Source organism: Meriones unguiculatus, chromosome 12 (assembly GCF_030254825.1).
Source record: "Meriones unguiculatus strain TT.TT164.6M chromosome 12, Bangor_MerUng_6.1, whole genome shotgun sequence".
Lineage (NCBI taxonomy): Eukaryota > Metazoa > Chordata > Mammalia > Rodentia > Muridae > Meriones > Meriones unguiculatus.
In genome coordinates, this window is record NC_083360.1 from 54,847,381 (window position 1) to 54,865,911 (window position 18,531).

Genomic DNA, 18,531 nt, shown 5'->3' on the forward strand with positions numbered 1-18,531 from the left:
GAAGCATTCCTCCATGGTTTATCTTTAGTTCATACTCCTGTTTGAGTATCAAACTTGATTTTTACTAATGACGAACTATAGCCAGGATATGAACCTCAAATAAACCCTGATGTCCAATTTAACTAATACAGAAATTGTTACCAGGAGAGGGGTATCGCTGGGATGTTTCTTACCATGTGGTAGGTTTCTTTCTGGGAGGGCATAGAAGCACTTAGAAATTTGGTTTGGAAAAGCCATTGAGTGCTCAGAGCTTAGTGAGCTGTTCTGGGGGAACTTGAAAGATAATAATGAAAGCAATGCAGACAACAGATGACTGACTTGTGAGGTCTTACAGGTAAGTTTAAGAGTCCTTTAAAGAATCTATTAGGACTGTTTGAATCAAGACTATGGTTTCTAGTCAATGGTATTAAGGCTTGGTTGTAATTTGCAAAAGACCAGTGTCACTAAAGTAAAAAGTATTGCTGTATTGGGACAATACATGTAAGGTGGTAGCATCAGTTACAGTGCAAATCCCAGAACACTGGAGACTCCAAGGTTGTGGAATGACCACCAAAGACAGAAGCAGGTACAAGCCAGACCCAACCTTAGCCTACAAAACGAGTTGCAGGTGCTGTGAGTAGCATAGGCAGAGAAACAGAGCTGGCTAAGCCTTTCAGAACCCAGAAAATAATGAGGGAGTCTGAGACAGCAGGCACTAAGCTATTTATAATGCTGGATTCTGTTTTTGTTTTCTTTCTTTCTTTGTCTTAATTGTAACTGTGCCCTGGTTTTTCTCTTTTGGAATAAGTATGCAATTTATTCTTTATTTTATAAGAGCCCACAGTTAATGGACTTTAGACTTCTAAAGAAATGTTGGATATTTTAGAGACTGAACATTTTTTTGTTTGTTTTTCAAGACAGGGTTTCTCTGTGTAGCCCTGGCTGTCCTAGAAAACACACACACTCTCTCTCTCTCTCTCTCTCTCTCTCTCTCTCTCTCTCTCTCTCTCTCTCTGAAAACCAACCAGGCTAGCCTCTCACTCACAGAGATCCTTCTGCTTCTTCTGCCTCCCAAGTACTGGGATTAAAAAGGCATGCTCCACTACCACCCAAATGAGATTGAACTTTTTCACGTTTTAGGGTTATGGTACTTTTACAGCTATACCATGTTTTACTTTGTAATATTAATACTAGCTCCTGAGGATAGAAAAGAATGATGGTGGTTTAAAAGTGACTCATCTGTGTGTTAAGTTGACAAAGAGTTCAAATGTGCTGCTTGTTTGTTTATTTGTTTTTTCTTTCTTTTCTCTTTTTCCCCCCTACTTGATACATCTGGCAGGTAGGCAAGCCCATAGGATATTTTCTTGATGAAAGATTGATATGGGAGGGCCCAGCCCATTTTGGGTCCTGATATCCCTGGCAGGTAGTCCCGAGCTGGAGGCGAATGCTCTGATATTTCTCATTGACAGACTGTGTTTAGGACATTGAAGTCTAATAAGCCCTTTCTTCTCCAGTTGCTTTTGGTCATGGCCTTTATCAAAGCAACAGAAAGCAAAGTAATAAATTATTTAATTAAAAAATCATTTGGTAGTAAACTTATATATCAGCTATTTGTGCTTGCACATACCTTTAATTCCAGTACTTGGGAGGCAGGCAGATCTCTGTTAGTTCAATGCCAGCCTGGACTACATAGGTCCAAGACAGCTACACTACAGGATGAGAGCCTGTCTCAGAAAATAAACAAACATACAAACAAAAACAAACAATAAAACTTACTTATTCTCTAGAATAAGCACAAGGATATATAATAAAATAGGATTTTATAAGAATAAAGTAACTTGGGGCTAGAGAGATGACTCAGTGGTTAAGAACACTGGCTGGTCTTCCAGTGGACCTGAGTTCAATTCCCAGCACCCATATGGTGGCTCAAAAGACTAGAATCTGATGCCCTCTTCTGGCACACAGGTGTACATGCAGATAGATCATTCATATACATAAAATTAAATAAATAAATCTTTAAAAGAAAAAAAAGAATGAAGCAACTTATTATAGAATTCAAAAGAATGTACCATATTTCAATCTGTAGTAGTTATTTAATATCTGAGGTTGTAAAAACTAGGGGGATAATAACATTTTTGAAGATTATTTTTTCCTTGTAAAGAAAAGAATGACATGAAATATATATAGCAAAATGAGTTACACAGACAGAGTTTTAAAATATAGTTTCAAAACATTTTTGCCTAGTATTTCTTATGGGATTTCCCAATAAAGAAAATATATTTATTGATAAATTACCTATTCCTGCTCTGACAATGCTCAGTGTATCCTAAAGTACCATTTGGAAATAGACTTTATTCTAGATACAATCCAAATGAAAGTCAAGCTTATGGATGAGGACAGATACTGGTTGCTGTTTGTCTCAATTCAAACATCATCTCTACCAATCATTGATGTGAAACACTGGAAGTTGTATGTATTTTTTCTTATTCATCTTTTTTCTTCCATATGAACAGGGTTAAAAATAATTTGTAACTTATAAGGCAGCCATAAAAATTAATGGCTTGTAAGTGAAACTCTTAAGAGTTGTGCTTGCTGGGATGAAGTCCATGGTAGCTCAGTAACCAATTGATATCCCATAGTAAGGGGAACAGGGACTATTTCTGACAGGACCTCAATGGCAGGCTCTTTGACCTCCCCACCCCACAAGGGAGGAACAGCCCTGCTAGGCCACAGAGGAGGACTTTGCAGCCAGTCCTGAAGATACCTGATAAAACAGGGTCAGATGAAAAGGGATTAAATCCTCCCCAATCAGTGGACTTGGAAAGGGGCAGGGAGGAGATGAGGGAGGAGATGAGGGAGGGCGGGAGGGTTTGAGAGGGAATGAGGGAGAGGGATACAGCTGGGATACAGAGTTAATAAAATGTAACTAATAAAAAAGAAAGAAAGAAAAGAAAGAAGGAAGGAAGGAAGGAAAGAAAGAAAGAAAGAAAGAAAGAAAGAAAAAAAGAGTTGTGCTGGTTAACAGTAACTGTGAATGATATTAAGTTTCATTTCTCTTTTGATTTCTATACTTTTAACAATCTATTATCTTATTTCCACAGTATTATTAACATTTTATGTATAGTAATACTCATATCATAATTTTAGCATGACCATTTGCTATGGACATCTCTTGAACCAGCCTGAAAAAATCCATCTCCTTGATAACTCTGAAAAGCATAAATTGGTCATATGTTTGCATAATGGCCTAAATAAATGCTGTGAGCAATTATAAAAGAGAAATGAAGGTATCTCTCCACCTCATGGATTTTTCTGGTCCCATATTACCTGATGCTTGCATGTAGTATAAAACTTGGAAAGCTGAATTAAAAAGAATTTCACCTAGAACAATAGATTTTATGTCTCCCACCTCCAAAATCTCCAAATTAACTTTTGAGGTTTTGGTCAAGTTCCTCTTTCCATGCATATATCTTTTCTACAAAGAAAAAAAAAAGTCTCACCTCTTCTCCTTGCTCCCCATCTCTGTAGACCAGTTCATAACTGGCAATGGTATCTGAACGTGGAGGTGTCCAAGACAGCAAAATACTTGTTTCAGATTCAGGTTCTGCTTTGAAGTTTAGTGGCTGCCCTGGTACTAAAAAGAGGAAGGCAAAAGAGTAAGCTCACCATCACAGCCAGGATTAACAAACTCTTTTGGCTAAGTACAGGAACCATTTAATGAAGTGCAAGGCTTAAGAAGGATGGAAGGACCATATATCACCTGAGATGTAAGGACCTCCTTTAAGAGAGTTCATTTAAACTCCTCCAAAGAATAAGAGTAACATGATGAATATTATCATGTCCTTGAATACTTTAATGTGTACACAATATGAAGTAGAATCAACACTCATTATGTGTATATTATAGAATTCAATTGTAAAGACAGTAAAATTATGGATTTCATATAATATTGTAAAATATTACATGGTTCATATAAAATACACATATAATCCCTAACTACATTCTACACACTTATTTTTATATCCACAGTTAAGTGTAGTTTCTCCCCTTTTCAAGGAAACTTCTCTTTGCAACAGATAGAGACCATTACAGAAATCCAGAATTGATCAAAATGCAGAGCTGTGGAACACAGTCCCAACTAATGTGTCTACAATACAGCTCCTTCACCTAAAGGTCATGAATCAATCATTGTGGAAAAGGGAGCAGAAAGATTTTAAGAACAGAGGAACAGAGAGTTTGCTATGGGATTATTGTCTCCTATCAATATCAGAAGCTATGCCCATGAAGTCTCACCACCATAACTGCCTAAACATGACTTGAACAAGAGTAACACAAATAAACATGCTAATGTAGGAGAAGCAAAGCTCGGGAGGCCTCAACCCCATACAAAGAACTAAAAGCAACTAAGTCAGGAATGCAGAAAAATCGTCTCCAGGAAAGAGCATACCTGTTGGCTATCCAATACCAAATGTTCAACTCTGAAATCATATACAAAATAGATGTAGAACTATATAGATTAATCATGTTTCATTTTTATATTTAGAAACACACATACACACAGACCTATACCCAATATAAAGAAAGAGAGGCCTTGAATATGAAAGAGAAAAGTAAGAACTACGTGGAGGATTTGCAAGAGAAGAGAGGAGTAAATGTAATTATATTATATTCTCAAAAACTAGAAAGAAATGTTAAATATGCCTAAGAAACCCCGAAACTAAGAAGTGCTAATTATAGAAAAGTTGCCAATATTTACAACTGAGTAAAAAAAAAATCCAAAACTCTATGACTTCATTTAGTATTAATTTCAGTTGTGGTGGTTTGAATGAAATTCTCCCCCGCAACCCCCTGAAGGCTCATAGGGAAGGGCATTATTTTAAAGGATTATGACATGAGACCTTGTTGGAATAAATATGGCTTTGTTGGAGGAAGTGTGTCACTGGGGATGGGCTCTGGGGTTTTGAAGCTCAAGCCAGGCCAGTGGTTCTGTCTCTTGCTGATTCCTGCAAATCTGGATTTAGAGCTCTGAAGCTCCTTCTCCAGTACCATGTCTGCCTGCATGCTGCCATGCTTCCCTCCATGATGACAATGGATTTAAAAACTCTGAACTGTAAGACATACCCAATTAAACGCTTTCCTTTATAGGAGTCTCTGTGATCACAGTTCCTCTTCACAGCAAGAGAAACCCTAACTAAGATACTAATTATGTTTATAAAATCCCACCTGACTCTTTTACAGACACTACAGTAATAAACCCTCAAAATTTTATCTTAACAACTTACATCTTAGAAAAGAATTAGAAGGAAAAGGAAACCAAAACTCTATTAAATATAAATAACTACTTTAACTCCTGTATTATGTTACTCACAGTGTCTAACAACTAGACCGAATGCAAGCATAGTACTGTCCCTAGTGGCTTAGTCCTAAACTATACACAAATAGTAAGATTACAAGATGTACTCTTCCCCTGCTAGGCCACAGAGGAGGACTTTGCAGTTAGTTCTGAAGATACCTGATAAAACAGGGTGAGATGAAAGCGGAGGAGGTCCTCCCCAATCAGTGGACTTGGAAAGGGGCAGGGAGGCGATGAGGGAGGGAGGGTGGAATTGGGAGGGAATGAAGGAGCGGGATACAAAGTTAATAAAGTGTAACTAATACTAAAAAAAAATAAAAAAATAAAAATAAAAATAAATCAAAGAGAGAAAAAAAAAAAGTACTCCATGAGACTGTGGCAGCAGAAGTCAGCCTCCATTCTCATAGTAGTCATTCAGTCAACCTAACGTACAATTTGAAAGTATCACACGAGACGTAATAAGTAATAAAAACTTTATTCAGTTTCAAATACCTTACTCAAGAAAGTTTCATAATCCAAACTTCCTCTTAGCTACTAAGCACATTAGCGATGCTCAAGGCATGATACACAGAAATGAGGTACACCAGGCTTTACTGGCACATCTGGCAGGCTGCTGTTGCCACTGTCTTCTCTGTTAGTACCCATGCCTGGATAATTGCTCAATATTAGGGCGTGTCTCAATATGATGTGACGGAATCTTTCTGTATTTTCCCACACTTGCATTAAGAATGAAGTGTATTCTTAAAAAGGAATTAATGCTCAACTAAAAGGAAGCTTGATGGTGTTCAATCAGAGGGTTGACCTCGTACAGGAGCAAATTGATACCCTATGGCAAATCGCTCAACTTGGCTGTCAATGAATATGCTGGACTTTGAGTCACTAGCATATAACATGAGAATTTTTCCTGTGCTGCAAATCTGTCTAAACAATTGTCGAGCTATATTTTAGGTAATTGGACTGGAGAATTCGATACTACGATGGAGCAGCTGAGAGTGGCCATTGTCACAGTAAATTCTACCAGAGTGGACGCAGGACTAGCCACAGGATTATCATCATGGATTGCTGCAGCCATGAATCATCTGAAGGAATGGGCGGGCATGGGAGCGTTAGCAGGCCTTCTGGTGTTGGTCTCCTTGGTTTGCCTGTGGTATATATGCAAGATTAGAGTCTCACAACAGCGTAATGCAGCCATGATCATTCAGGCCTTTACAGCCATTGAAGGAGGACAGTCTCCCCAAGCATGGTTGGATACCATAAAAAGCTAAAATGTTGTGCTCAGGATGCGAGGCTAAGCACTGCACTCAGGGTCAGCTGCTGTGGACCCAGAGAAGAGCATGTCTGATTGCATGCGGGTTGATGCCCCAGGTCCCGCCTCTGAGAAAAAGGTATCGGTCGGGTCTGATGCACTTTGGGTGGATGACACCTAAATGAACATCGGTACAAAGTCCCAATTTATTTCTAATATCAGAGATCAGACCTCTACTCTTGCCTGATGCATCTAAAACAAAAAGGGGGAACTGTAGAGAGCTGCGGAATGCTATGCCTTAAAGATGGAGCTGGTTTCTGCCTTCCACCTTCCCGATGGTGAGTGCTCTCTGTCACTAACAATTCCACATTTGGCTAAGGCTGAGGATCTGGCTTGCTTCCATGTATGTGGACCTATCTGCATTGCACACGTGGCACGCTGGGGTTGGCTACCCAGAGGCTATTTAAGCTGTGGGCGGGCTTTCCCCAGGGTCAGATGATTGTTCAAGGTTCCTGAATAAACTGCATTGAAAAAAAAAAAAAAGAATGAAGTGTATTCTTAAAGACTACCACCGCCAACAACAATAAAACAAGAAAAAAGATATGTCACAGGAAGGGCAAAGGAGCTTCCAAAGTATTTTTTTGACAACCTGAAAATAAACATTCTCAAACACACATGAAATAACACAATTCTCAGATGATATATGATGTAACTTAGAAATTACTCTTGAGTTAAAAATGTCACAGGAAAAGAGGTCTTTGGAGATATAAAATGTATGGCTTTTCTTTTACAACCATCTTTCCATAACATGATTACAGAATAAGAAAACCTCATCCTTTTTATTCAAGGGTTTTAAGTCTATTTCTAGAAGCCCTGGCCATCAGCACAGTGCTCTTCCTGTGTACCAGCTTCTGTGACTGGGCATGTTGTGAAAGAGTGGCTCATTCATGTCTGCATTAATGCCCAGGGCCACTAATGTTCCCTGGATGCCCCTCTCCTCTCATTCCCCATCCCTTGAGATTCTCATTAATTTGATGCCTCTGGGAACTGCTTTCTGAACAGGTTATCATTCTTCTCCAGCTCCTGCCAGTGAGTGACCTCACATAATCATTCAGACTGAGAGACAAAGACAAAGGAACAAAAAAGATCAAGGGGCAAAGCAAGGGGCTCAGAAGGAAATAAAAGCATATGGAAACTGGCAAATGGCAAATGAATTATCTAACAGGTAAAAAGTCAAAAGCCTGGCTCATGCTACAGTGGTTTCAAAGAGCCATCGGGCAGATGGGGTAATTGCAACTGGGTTCCACTGGTTTCATCTAGATGATGGAAGGGTTTCATGGTGTGATACACAGGCATGAATGTGTGATAATCACTAATTTCTCTATACTTGTATTGCTTATTTCTTTCTCTTATTTCCTAGAATCTGTAGAATATAGAAGCCTGTCTTAACATACAACTCAAGCCAAAACTGGAACTCAGTTCAGATTCCAAGAATGAGAAAGACATACATTTCCAAAGGGGCTGGGGAGTAGTCATTAGGTAAGGATTTGCTCCCTGCCTACGGCTAGAAAGTTGACACTGACTGAAACTATCTTAGAAACCTAATTAAATGTTGCTTACTTACACTGTTTGGTTTTTGCTTTTAATTTATCTTTCCTGTATTCCCATTTGGTCTCAATGTTTCATTCTTGTTTAGTGACACAGCTTCAACTGATCTAATTCTGCTTGGTTCTGTAAAGAGCTCCTACAACAAATAATAAATTGAATAGGAACTCCAATGTCCTGAAGGGAACAGGTTCCTTTTCTTTTGTAACTTTCGGACAATGCAAGTTTGGCTAGAGGATTTAATGGAAAGTCTTGTCATCTAATGGGCTGGAGGCTTTTCATCCTTTTCTTTTAGACTCCTTTTGAAATGAGTTGGGAGAAATAGCACATTTCTTAAATCTGAAACTCTGAAACATAGTAGAGATCTAAGTGCCCCCAGGTAAGAGGCAAATACCTAGATGAGTAAGGGTGCACTAAGGAGGCTTTGGACAAATAGGAAAGCATATACCTAAATGAAGAGAGATGCTGGGTCTAACTAAGCCCCAACAGACTGCTACATTATGGAATGAGAGCTCAGCCAGCCCCAGTGTCTGAATATATTCAGAAGATATTGCTTATGCATTTTCCACATTTAAAAAACTTTCAATTGTGAATGATTGAAAAATAGTTGAATCTAGGAACATAATGTATAAATTCAACTCTGTGTACACATCAATCCATGTGTTACCTTTTCATTTTATTCTCCTGATAAATAGCTTATGGATGCTAACAATCAAATGTTATTGGAAATTGAGGGTGGAACTAAGGGTATCACTTCCTAGGGTTCAGATTTTAAATTAAAAAACCAATATAAATTGAAGATCATTGGAAAAACAAACACTCCTGAGAAATAAATAGATGTATTCTTAAATTCCAAAATACAATGTCTTAATTATCACTATCAAAATATATAGGGACATATTTTTTCTTTTTCTTTTTTTAAAAATTCTTTATTAATTACACTTTATTCACTTTGTATCCTCTCTGTGGTTCCCTCCCTCCTCCTGTCCTAATCCCTCCCTTCCTCCACCCTCCCCAAGCATGCACCTCCCCAAGTCCACTGATAGGGGAGGTCTTCTTTTCCTTCCTTCTGATCCTAGTCAATTAGGTCTCATCAGGAGTGGCTGCATTGTCTCCTTCTATGGCCTGGTAATGGAACTCAGGGGGAGGTCATTAAAGAGCAGGCCAATCAGTTCATGTCAGAGACAGTCCCTGTTCCTATTACTATGGAACCCACTTGGATAATGAACTGCCATGGGCTACATCTGTGCAGGGGTCTTAGGTTATCTCCATGCATAGTCCTTGGTTGGGGTATCAGTCTTAGGAAAGACCCCTGTGCTCAGATTTTTTGGTTCTGTTGCTCTCCTTGTGGAGTTCCTGTCCTCTCCAGATCTTACTGTTTCCCACTTCTTTCATAAGATTCCCTGCACTCTGCCCAAAGGTTGCCCATAAGTCTCAGTGTCTGCATTGATAGTCTGCAGGGCAGAGACTTTCAGAGGTCCTCTTTAATAGCCAGAAGCTGGAAACAGCCCCTCAGTGGAGGAATGGATGCATAAATTATGGTATATCTACACAATGGAATATTAATCAGCAATAAAAAACAAGGAAATCATGAAATTTGCAGTAAATGGTGGGATCTGGAAAAGATCATCCTGAATGGGCTATCCCAGAAGCAGAAAGATGCACACGGTATATACTCACTGATATAGACATATAATATAGGATAAACCCACTAAAATCCGTACACCTAAAGAAACTATTCAAGAGGGAGGACTCTTGCTAAAATGCTCAATTCCTATCCAGAAAGGCAAAGAGGATGGATATCAGAAGAAGGAGAAAAGAGGGAACAAGTTAGGGAAATATTTTAATGTGACTCAACACTAATGTATTTGGTTTCTTCAGAGTACCCAAAGATAAAGAATATTGTATCACCTATTAAGTGATATTGCATATGATATATTATGCCATAGGAAGACCTATTTTATATCTACATTCCTTTTTTCTTAATAAACACATATATTTACATATATAAATTTATAGATGTATTTTTTCATACATATATGTATATGGTTTTTATCTCAGTGTTTATATATTATACATCACTATGACATTCTTTTATCTTCATGTATCATCTTTTATGTATCATCTTTATCTTCAATCTATCTTCACATATAGATTTTGTTTATAAGCATTATAGACCATTTTTCTTAGGAGATTTTTCTGTGTTGTAGCAGTCCCTGCACTAATTAACTGTACATCAAAGATAGTGAACAATTTTCATATTACTAAAACTCATGAGAAAATGAAATGTACAACTAGAACTTTAAATATAACCATTAGACATTTAAAAACTTTATATGCCATCACTGATCACAACCCAAATTGGAAATTAGTTAAGAAAAGAATAAATAGATGTGTGGCACAGATATTTCTTTAAAATTATTCTTAGGGCTTGGGGAATGATGAGGGCCAGAATTGAGACTTCCAGTACTCATGTAAAAAGCTGGTTATGGCCATGCATGCACTTAACCTCAGCACTGATTGGGGGACAGAAACAGGATTCTCATCGGGCTTGCTGACCACGTGCCTATTTCCAAAGTTCCTGAGACTTTGTCTCAAGACAATAAGGCAGAGAATAATGTGATATCCCCTACTGGACTCTGCATGTATGCATTGGCATTTGCACCTGTGTACATATGTGTGCACATATCATAGAGATTAACCACACACAGTCATATATAAGTGTGTGTGTGTATAATGCACAGGTAAATAAATAATAAAGAGAAATAAAAACAACTATATTGGAACAATTTTTAATATTTGGTTAGTTATATTCTCCTTGACAATTTACTGTTCACAAGGAAATAAAAATAAGAACTATCAATCCTTAAGTAAAAACTCTACTGATAAATATCAAGTATTTGATTATTACTACGATTATTATATTTGTAATATAATAACAAATAAAGAACTAAGAAATGAGAGAAAACCTTGTTATATGAAATGCCAATGCACTAGAAGAGATAACTGTTGAGTAAAACTTGGCAACTATTCATGAAGCGTCCATACTAGAATGCCAATTTACAATTTCATCTCACTGTATCATAAGGCAAAGGCAATAAAAGCCCCATCATTGCTAACATAGCCAGTACTTTAAGCAGTCATATGTTTTACAACATATATATCTGGCATATTGGCAAATGATGATGAAAGCAAGAGTCAGAATCTGATAGTAAAACCTGATAATATTCAAACTATCTGCTCTTTGAGTGCCACAACCACATTGTCAACTGTCATTAAATATGAATACAAGAAGTTAAAACTTATCATGGTTTATTCATACCCATTGCTCCTTTCTTCGTTGCTAAAACCATGAATAGAAAGCTTTACAGTGGAATTAAAATTTTTGAGCATCAGAATATAGGCTTTTCATAGTTTGCTTACCTAGGCCTGTATATGTAATGAAATGTTTTAGAAATTTGTAGAAACCTATTTAAGAGTATTTCTCAATGTCCTCATTTATATTTTAACAATTTTCTGCTTTGGAAGTTTGCAGTAGAATTTTCTTTCTTAAAATACTAAAAGTAGGCTGGCTAAGTGGTGTAAAGCTGTATTGCCAGCCTTTGTGAGAAGAGGCATCAGGAGTTCATATAGTGATCTTCATCTGCAGAGTGAATTCAAAGCCAATCCATACCAAATACTTTTAAAGGAGTTTATAGACTTGTCCAAAGATTAACCTAAATGATATCAGAAATTCTTTCTAAAGAAAACTCAGAATTCACACAACCCAAAATTTAAGATTTGACATCCCTCTGGTCCCATGAATTTCAAGCAACATTTATTTTAATGCTTTAAAGATGTAGTTCCTAAGATTTCTTTATCAGGTCCGTGTTCCTCCTACTAAATACAGTCAACCGTTACAATAATCAACTCCAGAAAATTATATACTTTTCTTCCTGGTTGTTTTAGGTGAAATACAAGAGGTGTGTCTAACAGTATAAGTGTTTCCCTTGCCAACATTCATCCATTCTCCATACCTTTAAGGTAAATTAATTGCAAGTGATTATTACCCCAGAAAATAGAGCTATGAAAAATTAGGGGGGAGTGACCCATATTCCTAGAAAACAATAATCTTAATAAAAGTATACTTTATATTTAAATTTTAACATAGTCAGCTCTACTAATAGTCATAGCCAAGAGGAAACAGTCTTTTGATTTAACCATGGAAAAGGTATCATGTTCTGCCTTTCCCACAACTAGGAATACACTACATAAATCTTCAATTTCTATCCACCAGGATGCTGCTTATCTTAGAGAAAATGCAAAATGACGACTTCTCTATTACATGCCCTTTGTCCTTCAGGACTGTTTTACTTACTTATTCATTTTTGTATTTGACTTGAACAAAATGAGGAATGCTGGGATTCATGACAATTAAATGAAACGAGCACCTCTCAGACACAGAAGATATCAAAATGCATTGTTTTTTGTGTCTATGTAATTAAATACTTAAATTATTTGAGTGGTATGGTTTTATAGCTTTACTAAAAGGAAAAATCATAATGAAAAATGTGATTTCCTTAGATTTTTATCTAACCATCCAAAAGGAGTGAGTGTTCAACAGTGGCAACACACACTCGTATAGCCATGATTCTAGGAATGAGCTCTTCAGGAAGAGGAAAAGGCTCAGCATTAACTTAACTTCATCAGAACTGATGATGTTGAATTTGACAGCTGCTACTAACATCCAATGGCCTTGGCTAATGAAGTCTTCAGCATACATGCAATCACTGTGGTACTTAGAGGTTTGTATTTGACTCTGTCATTTTACATGACCGTATGTGTTCAAGCTATAATTATGGATGGTTGGTGCAAATGTCTTCATGTAAAAATCCATTAGTCAGAGAGAGAGAGAGACATGAAGAGCTACCTAATGCACCTTCATACATTTGAGTGCATTTTCTAAATTTGGATACTGAATTAAGTCAGACCTTCCAAAGGCAAACTTATTGGATTAAATTAACTTAACTGCTCTTGTACACTACAACATCCATGAAACTTTGCTCATGTCTACTGGTAATAAAAAAGAGATCCAAAATACACTTTTTGGACATTTTTCACCAAGTTAGGATAGAAGGATAAGTTTTTGTAATTCAATATTCTGAACATAAAGATATTCATGAGTCTCAGGGATTTGCATATTTTGACTGAATTTGGTTTTAGGAAAAATCGTGTTTCTTGGGTAGTTAAATCCTTTGTCTCTTAAAAATAAATTAAGATGTTGCAGCTTGTTAGGCTTAAATTTGTGATTATAAAATGTAGCCAAATCTAGTGACTGAGTATAACAATGTTTTTATGAAAAATGCTTGTTCTTTAGCTTCGTTCAAAACACTTGTAATATTTCAGAATTGAAATTAATTTTAACTTTTCAATTTTATAATTTGAAATAAATGATATTAATAAATTATATATTCTCTGGCCATATTTAACTACTAAATACCTAGTAGTTACAAAATCACTAAAACTATTGCATAAGGGAATTCCTCATGTTAAAGATGATAGTGGTTAGACAAGACTAAATACCCATGAGATCTGTATAGAATATGGGTCAATATGTATTGGCTTCCATTATTACATTTTACCTATTAAGCTTTCTCATGACCTAATCTACATTCTTGGAGAAGCCAACAATATCTCTTCAGAATTTGAATGATGAGGTTCTACAGAGTGTCACCTGATTTTGAAGTGTTATCAGTGTGGAACAAGTTAGTTAAGGCAGAGTTCTTAGGTTGGCCTAACCCTTAAAACCAATGTTCAAATTTGAACACATACTTGCTTTTTGAAAGAACACGGGGTGAAAAGATTCAAAAACTGCAAGTTTCTACTAGCCAAAGAATAAACCACTGACAGCAAACTACCAGAAACTCAGGGTTAGTATGGAACACACTTTCTTCCACAGTGTTCACAGAAAGCAATCCTGTAATGTATAGATTCCAGCCTTTTCAGCCCTAGATCTGTGAGGAAATATATCCCTACTGTTTAAACTACCAAGTGTGTATTGCTTTGTTGTAATAGCAGTAGATAGACTGATAGATATAGATGATAGATAGATAGATGATAGATAGACAGATAGATGATAGATAGATAGATAGATAGACTGATAGATATAGATGATAGATAGATGATAAACAGATAGATGATAGATAGATAAATAGATAGATAGATAGATAGATAGATAGATAGACTGAACTGCAAAAACTCTGCATTACAGTTACTGTTAAGATGAGAAAACTGGAATTAAGAGAAACAAAGCACCATGATTAATTTTTTTGAGACTTTTTAAACATAGAGTTTCTTTGTTAGTCTTGGCTGTCCCAGAATTCACTCTGTAGAACAGGCTGGCTTCAAACTCAGAGATCTGCTTACCACTGCCTCCCAAGTACTGGGATTAAAGGTGTGCACCACCTAAAGCTTTGTGCACAAAAGCATGGACAAAAGTTTGTTTGTTCACTAGTCTGTGGAATTTAGCAGTCAAGAATGTAGTAGACTAATTAGGAGGGAATGATTGTGGAAAGAAGGGGACACTGGAAATCTATCCCTCTTTTGTCTGCCAGTATGACTTTATTCCTTCATATTTGCTGTCAGGATGCTAAAGATTCAGAGTCAGCTGACCACAGGGTAGAACTTATTTGAGCTGTGAGCTCAAATAAACTATTTTTTCCATTAAGTTATTTCTATTGTTTTGTCACAGTAACAAAAAGTTGACCCAAGAAGAAATTCTTCCAAATTTATCAAGCTTAGCTGTAGCTTAAGAATTAGATTGTAATTATGTCATGCCAACATTACAGTTAAAACATGAGAAAATCTTAAAGCACCATATACTTTCTTGCAACTTTTATTTGTTACGGAGATGCTGGATATACAAAAATCAATTTAACAGTTGACACGTTTAAGAAAAAGTGTCAGGAAAAAGAAGAACAACATTTATATACCTCTATTATTTTCCAACAAGAACCTTAGGTTAATTTACAATACTTCCTTGCATATTAATATAGTGGATGAATAAATACATTGAACTGCAAACACCAAATAATGCAGGAATATAGATTTACTATAATTGTGGTGAAACATCTTTCATTCACTATAGCAAGGAAAATAATCAGTGACCAAAAGAACCAAATAAAAGCAATAAAGTAAAATGAAGCAAATTCAGCTATAAACATGCCTGAGATTTAGGGTCACAAAGCCAGGAAGTGAACATGCCAGATCACGACTCATAGAGCCCACATCAGGCATGAAAACAAGTACATTGCATTTGCAAAACCAGTGAAGATGTAATAATCAATCATTAGCACTAACAATGTTAAGCCTATATGTTATCAATATTGTGTCCAGTAATGTGGCCCTTGTATAGTACCTCAAAAAATTTGTAGATCATGGCAAGTTTAAACGTACAACATAAAGTCCTAAATCTCAACAACTTAGATTTATATTCTCTTTGCTGTTTCTTTCATTGTTTTCTTATCTTCCTTCCAAGCCACCTGCCCTATTTCTTATCTTGAATCAAACTTACCTCCTGTCTGAGTGATGACTTGTATATCACTTGAAAGAGGACCATCTCCAATTGAGGTAAAAGCCAGGACTTTGACAGAATATGTTTTTTGGGGTACTAAATTGCCAATAGTAGTGATTTGGCTATCAGCTACATTGTGTTTCATCCAGTTGTTGACATGCTGTGTGGGGTCCATTGTATAATAAACTCTGTATCCTTGGATCTGTCCATTTGGCTCCTCAGGTTCCTTCCACTGTACTAAAATTGTGGTTGAGCTCAACATGCGTGCCTGGACATCTCGTGGGGCACTGGACGGTGCTTGTTCTGAGGTCTGAGTTAGCACAGGCTCACTTGCCGGCCCACGTCCAATGTTATTGACAGCAACAACTCTAAATTCATAATCTGAGTAGGGACTTAGTCCCGCAACACTGTAGCGCGTGGTTGCTATCCCATCAATTTCTTTATATGGTTCTTCAGAATTTTTAGGCTTATGCTGAATGATGTAGTAAGAGACGGGATCGGGGTTCCCAGAGTCCCATGTCAGCGTGATGCTTGTAGCTGTGCTCTCAGTCACTACAGGAGTTCCTGGAGGCTTGGGTAAGGCTTTGGGGTGAAAAAAAAAGACAATGAACATATTTTCTTAACTATTATACCAATCACTATACTCTATTTAGCCTGAATAGATACCTATTGAAGATTTCACCAGATGAAGCAAAGCCACATGTCTTAAGACTGATTCTCAACCTTCCTAGTACTGTAAGACTTTAATACAGTTTTGTACTGTGGTTCCCCCCACACCAGAAAATTTCATTGCTACTTCATAACTGTAATTTTGTAATTGTTATGAATTATAATATAAATATCTGATATGCAGCCCCCAAACGTTTCATGACCCACAGGTTGAAAACAGCTTTCCTAATAGATAAAGAAAACAATAAAATACATAGAAGTAGCCTAGATCCCATCCTACTAGTAAATTGTGATGACATTTGGGGGTTGGTATTCAAACCTACCACCTATTCCCTAAGTTATCCTGGGTAAATCATTTGATTTCTTTTGGTTTTCATTTACTCATGTGAAAATAGGGCAAGTTGCATTACTGGTGTTGTACTGCACAGCTGAGTAGCTGTATTTCATAGGCTTTCTGTGAAGATTAATGAGCTAATCTAGTAATATGCATAGAGTGTGTCTGAGACTCTCAAAAACAGTAACTGCAATTACTGCAATTTTTATTTCAAATGCTTGGCCACTTATTCCCTGATTCAAAAAATTAATTTTGCAAATGAATACCAATAAACATTAAATATTAAATATATGGAAATGGAATTAAATTGCTATTAAAGGACTAGTATCCAAGTTCTTTCCTATTTATAAGACACAGAGAACACTATTAATTTTTTAGTGTCCTGGATTATCCATTGTCAACTTGACACAACTTAGAGAGTTATCTGAGGAGAGGGAACCAAAATTTAAACACTGCTTCCATAAGATTGACCTGTGGATAAGCCTACGGGAGAATTTTCTTAATAAGTGATTGCAAGTAGTGCCACATATAGACAGGTGGTCCTGGGGTATATAAGAAAGCATGATGAGCAACTCATGAAAAGGAAGCCAGTAAGCAGTGACTTTCCATGGCCTCTATTTTAGTTCTACTTCATGGTTTTGGCATTTTGTTCCTTGCCTGATTTTCTTCAATAATAGACGTTTAAGTATAAGCTGATATTTAACAATAAGCTGAAATAAACCCTTTCCTGATCAAGTTAGCTATATGTTTCATAAAGCAATAGAAAACCTGATTAAGAGCTATAAATAACTTATCTAAAATTATTAAGATAGATCAATGACAATATACTTTGTGTGGCAAGTGAGGAGGCCTGAGATCTTTATCATTAGCATCCATACACATACACATATTCAGACACACAGACACACACAAACTAATTTTAAGGGAAATACAATAATAATTTTATGTCATATTCTTCATAATTTTTAAATTGCTTAGGAGATTCAAGGCATTCACAAATCACTTTTTAAAGTATTTTGTCAATAATAAAAATTTTGTATTGTATATTGGATGCATCTGAGATTACAGTTACTAAAAAAATACACCTGTATTTGTATTCTTATTTATTTATTCTCTCAGACATTATATTCTGACCAAGTTTCCTCTCCTTTTTTCCTTCCAGTTCCTCCCTCTCTCCTCTCCACTCTCCATCCACTCCTCCTATAAATATATCTTTTTAGAGACCTGATTTTTTTTTAACAGAACAAGACTCAAAAAAATAAAATAGCTTAAGAGTAGAAGCCATCTTTACTGCTGGCTTCAGCACAAAATCTTATTCTAGATAGTAATTCAGAAAACAAACAAACAAAAAACAAAAAAACAAATAAAAAAAACCCATAGTGCTTATATTCAGACTATTTCCCTGTTACCATAAGGCCAGAATTACAATACCCCCAGGGATGGCAGTTCAAGAGCATCAAACTTTAGCTTCTTTTCTATTTTGTTTTGTTTCTTTTTCTTTCAATTTTTACCTTTCTCTTTCATTATTTGAGGCAAGAAAGGATAGGAAGTAGGAAGATTCAGAAAATAAAAAGCTACAAAAGTGAATATGATAATTAGCTTGGTGTTACTATCACTTCCAAATTCTTTAATGTCTTAAGCAACCTCAATTATCTAACGCTCAAATGGTTATAATAAAAGAGGTGGTTTGATATTTGCATATTATTAATATCTATAGAATTACAACACCTAGCAAAGAGAATTTGCAAAATTAGTGTATAAAAAGACATTTATTTGAACATTCTGGACTGACA

The 18,531-nt window shown here is 36.3% G+C and overlaps 1 protein-coding gene across 39 annotated transcripts in view; it reads right to left on the reverse strand.

Moving 5' to 3' along the window:
* Ptprd (protein tyrosine phosphatase receptor type D) overlaps positions 1-18,531 on the reverse strand; it is a 2,581,289-nt gene that overhangs the window by 190,183 nt on the left and 2,372,575 nt on the right. For all 39 annotated transcript variants that reach the window (XM_060365770.1, XM_060365741.1, XM_060365771.1 and 36 more), the window contains 2 exons: positions 15,736-16,317; positions 3,480-3,613 (listed from right to left, as the gene is read on the reverse strand). In XM_060365770.1, coding sequence (XP_060221753.1) covers positions 3,480-3,613; positions 15,736-16,317 — 716 coding nt within the window. The remainder of the gene's footprint in view (positions 1-3,479; positions 3,614-15,735; positions 16,318-18,531) is intronic.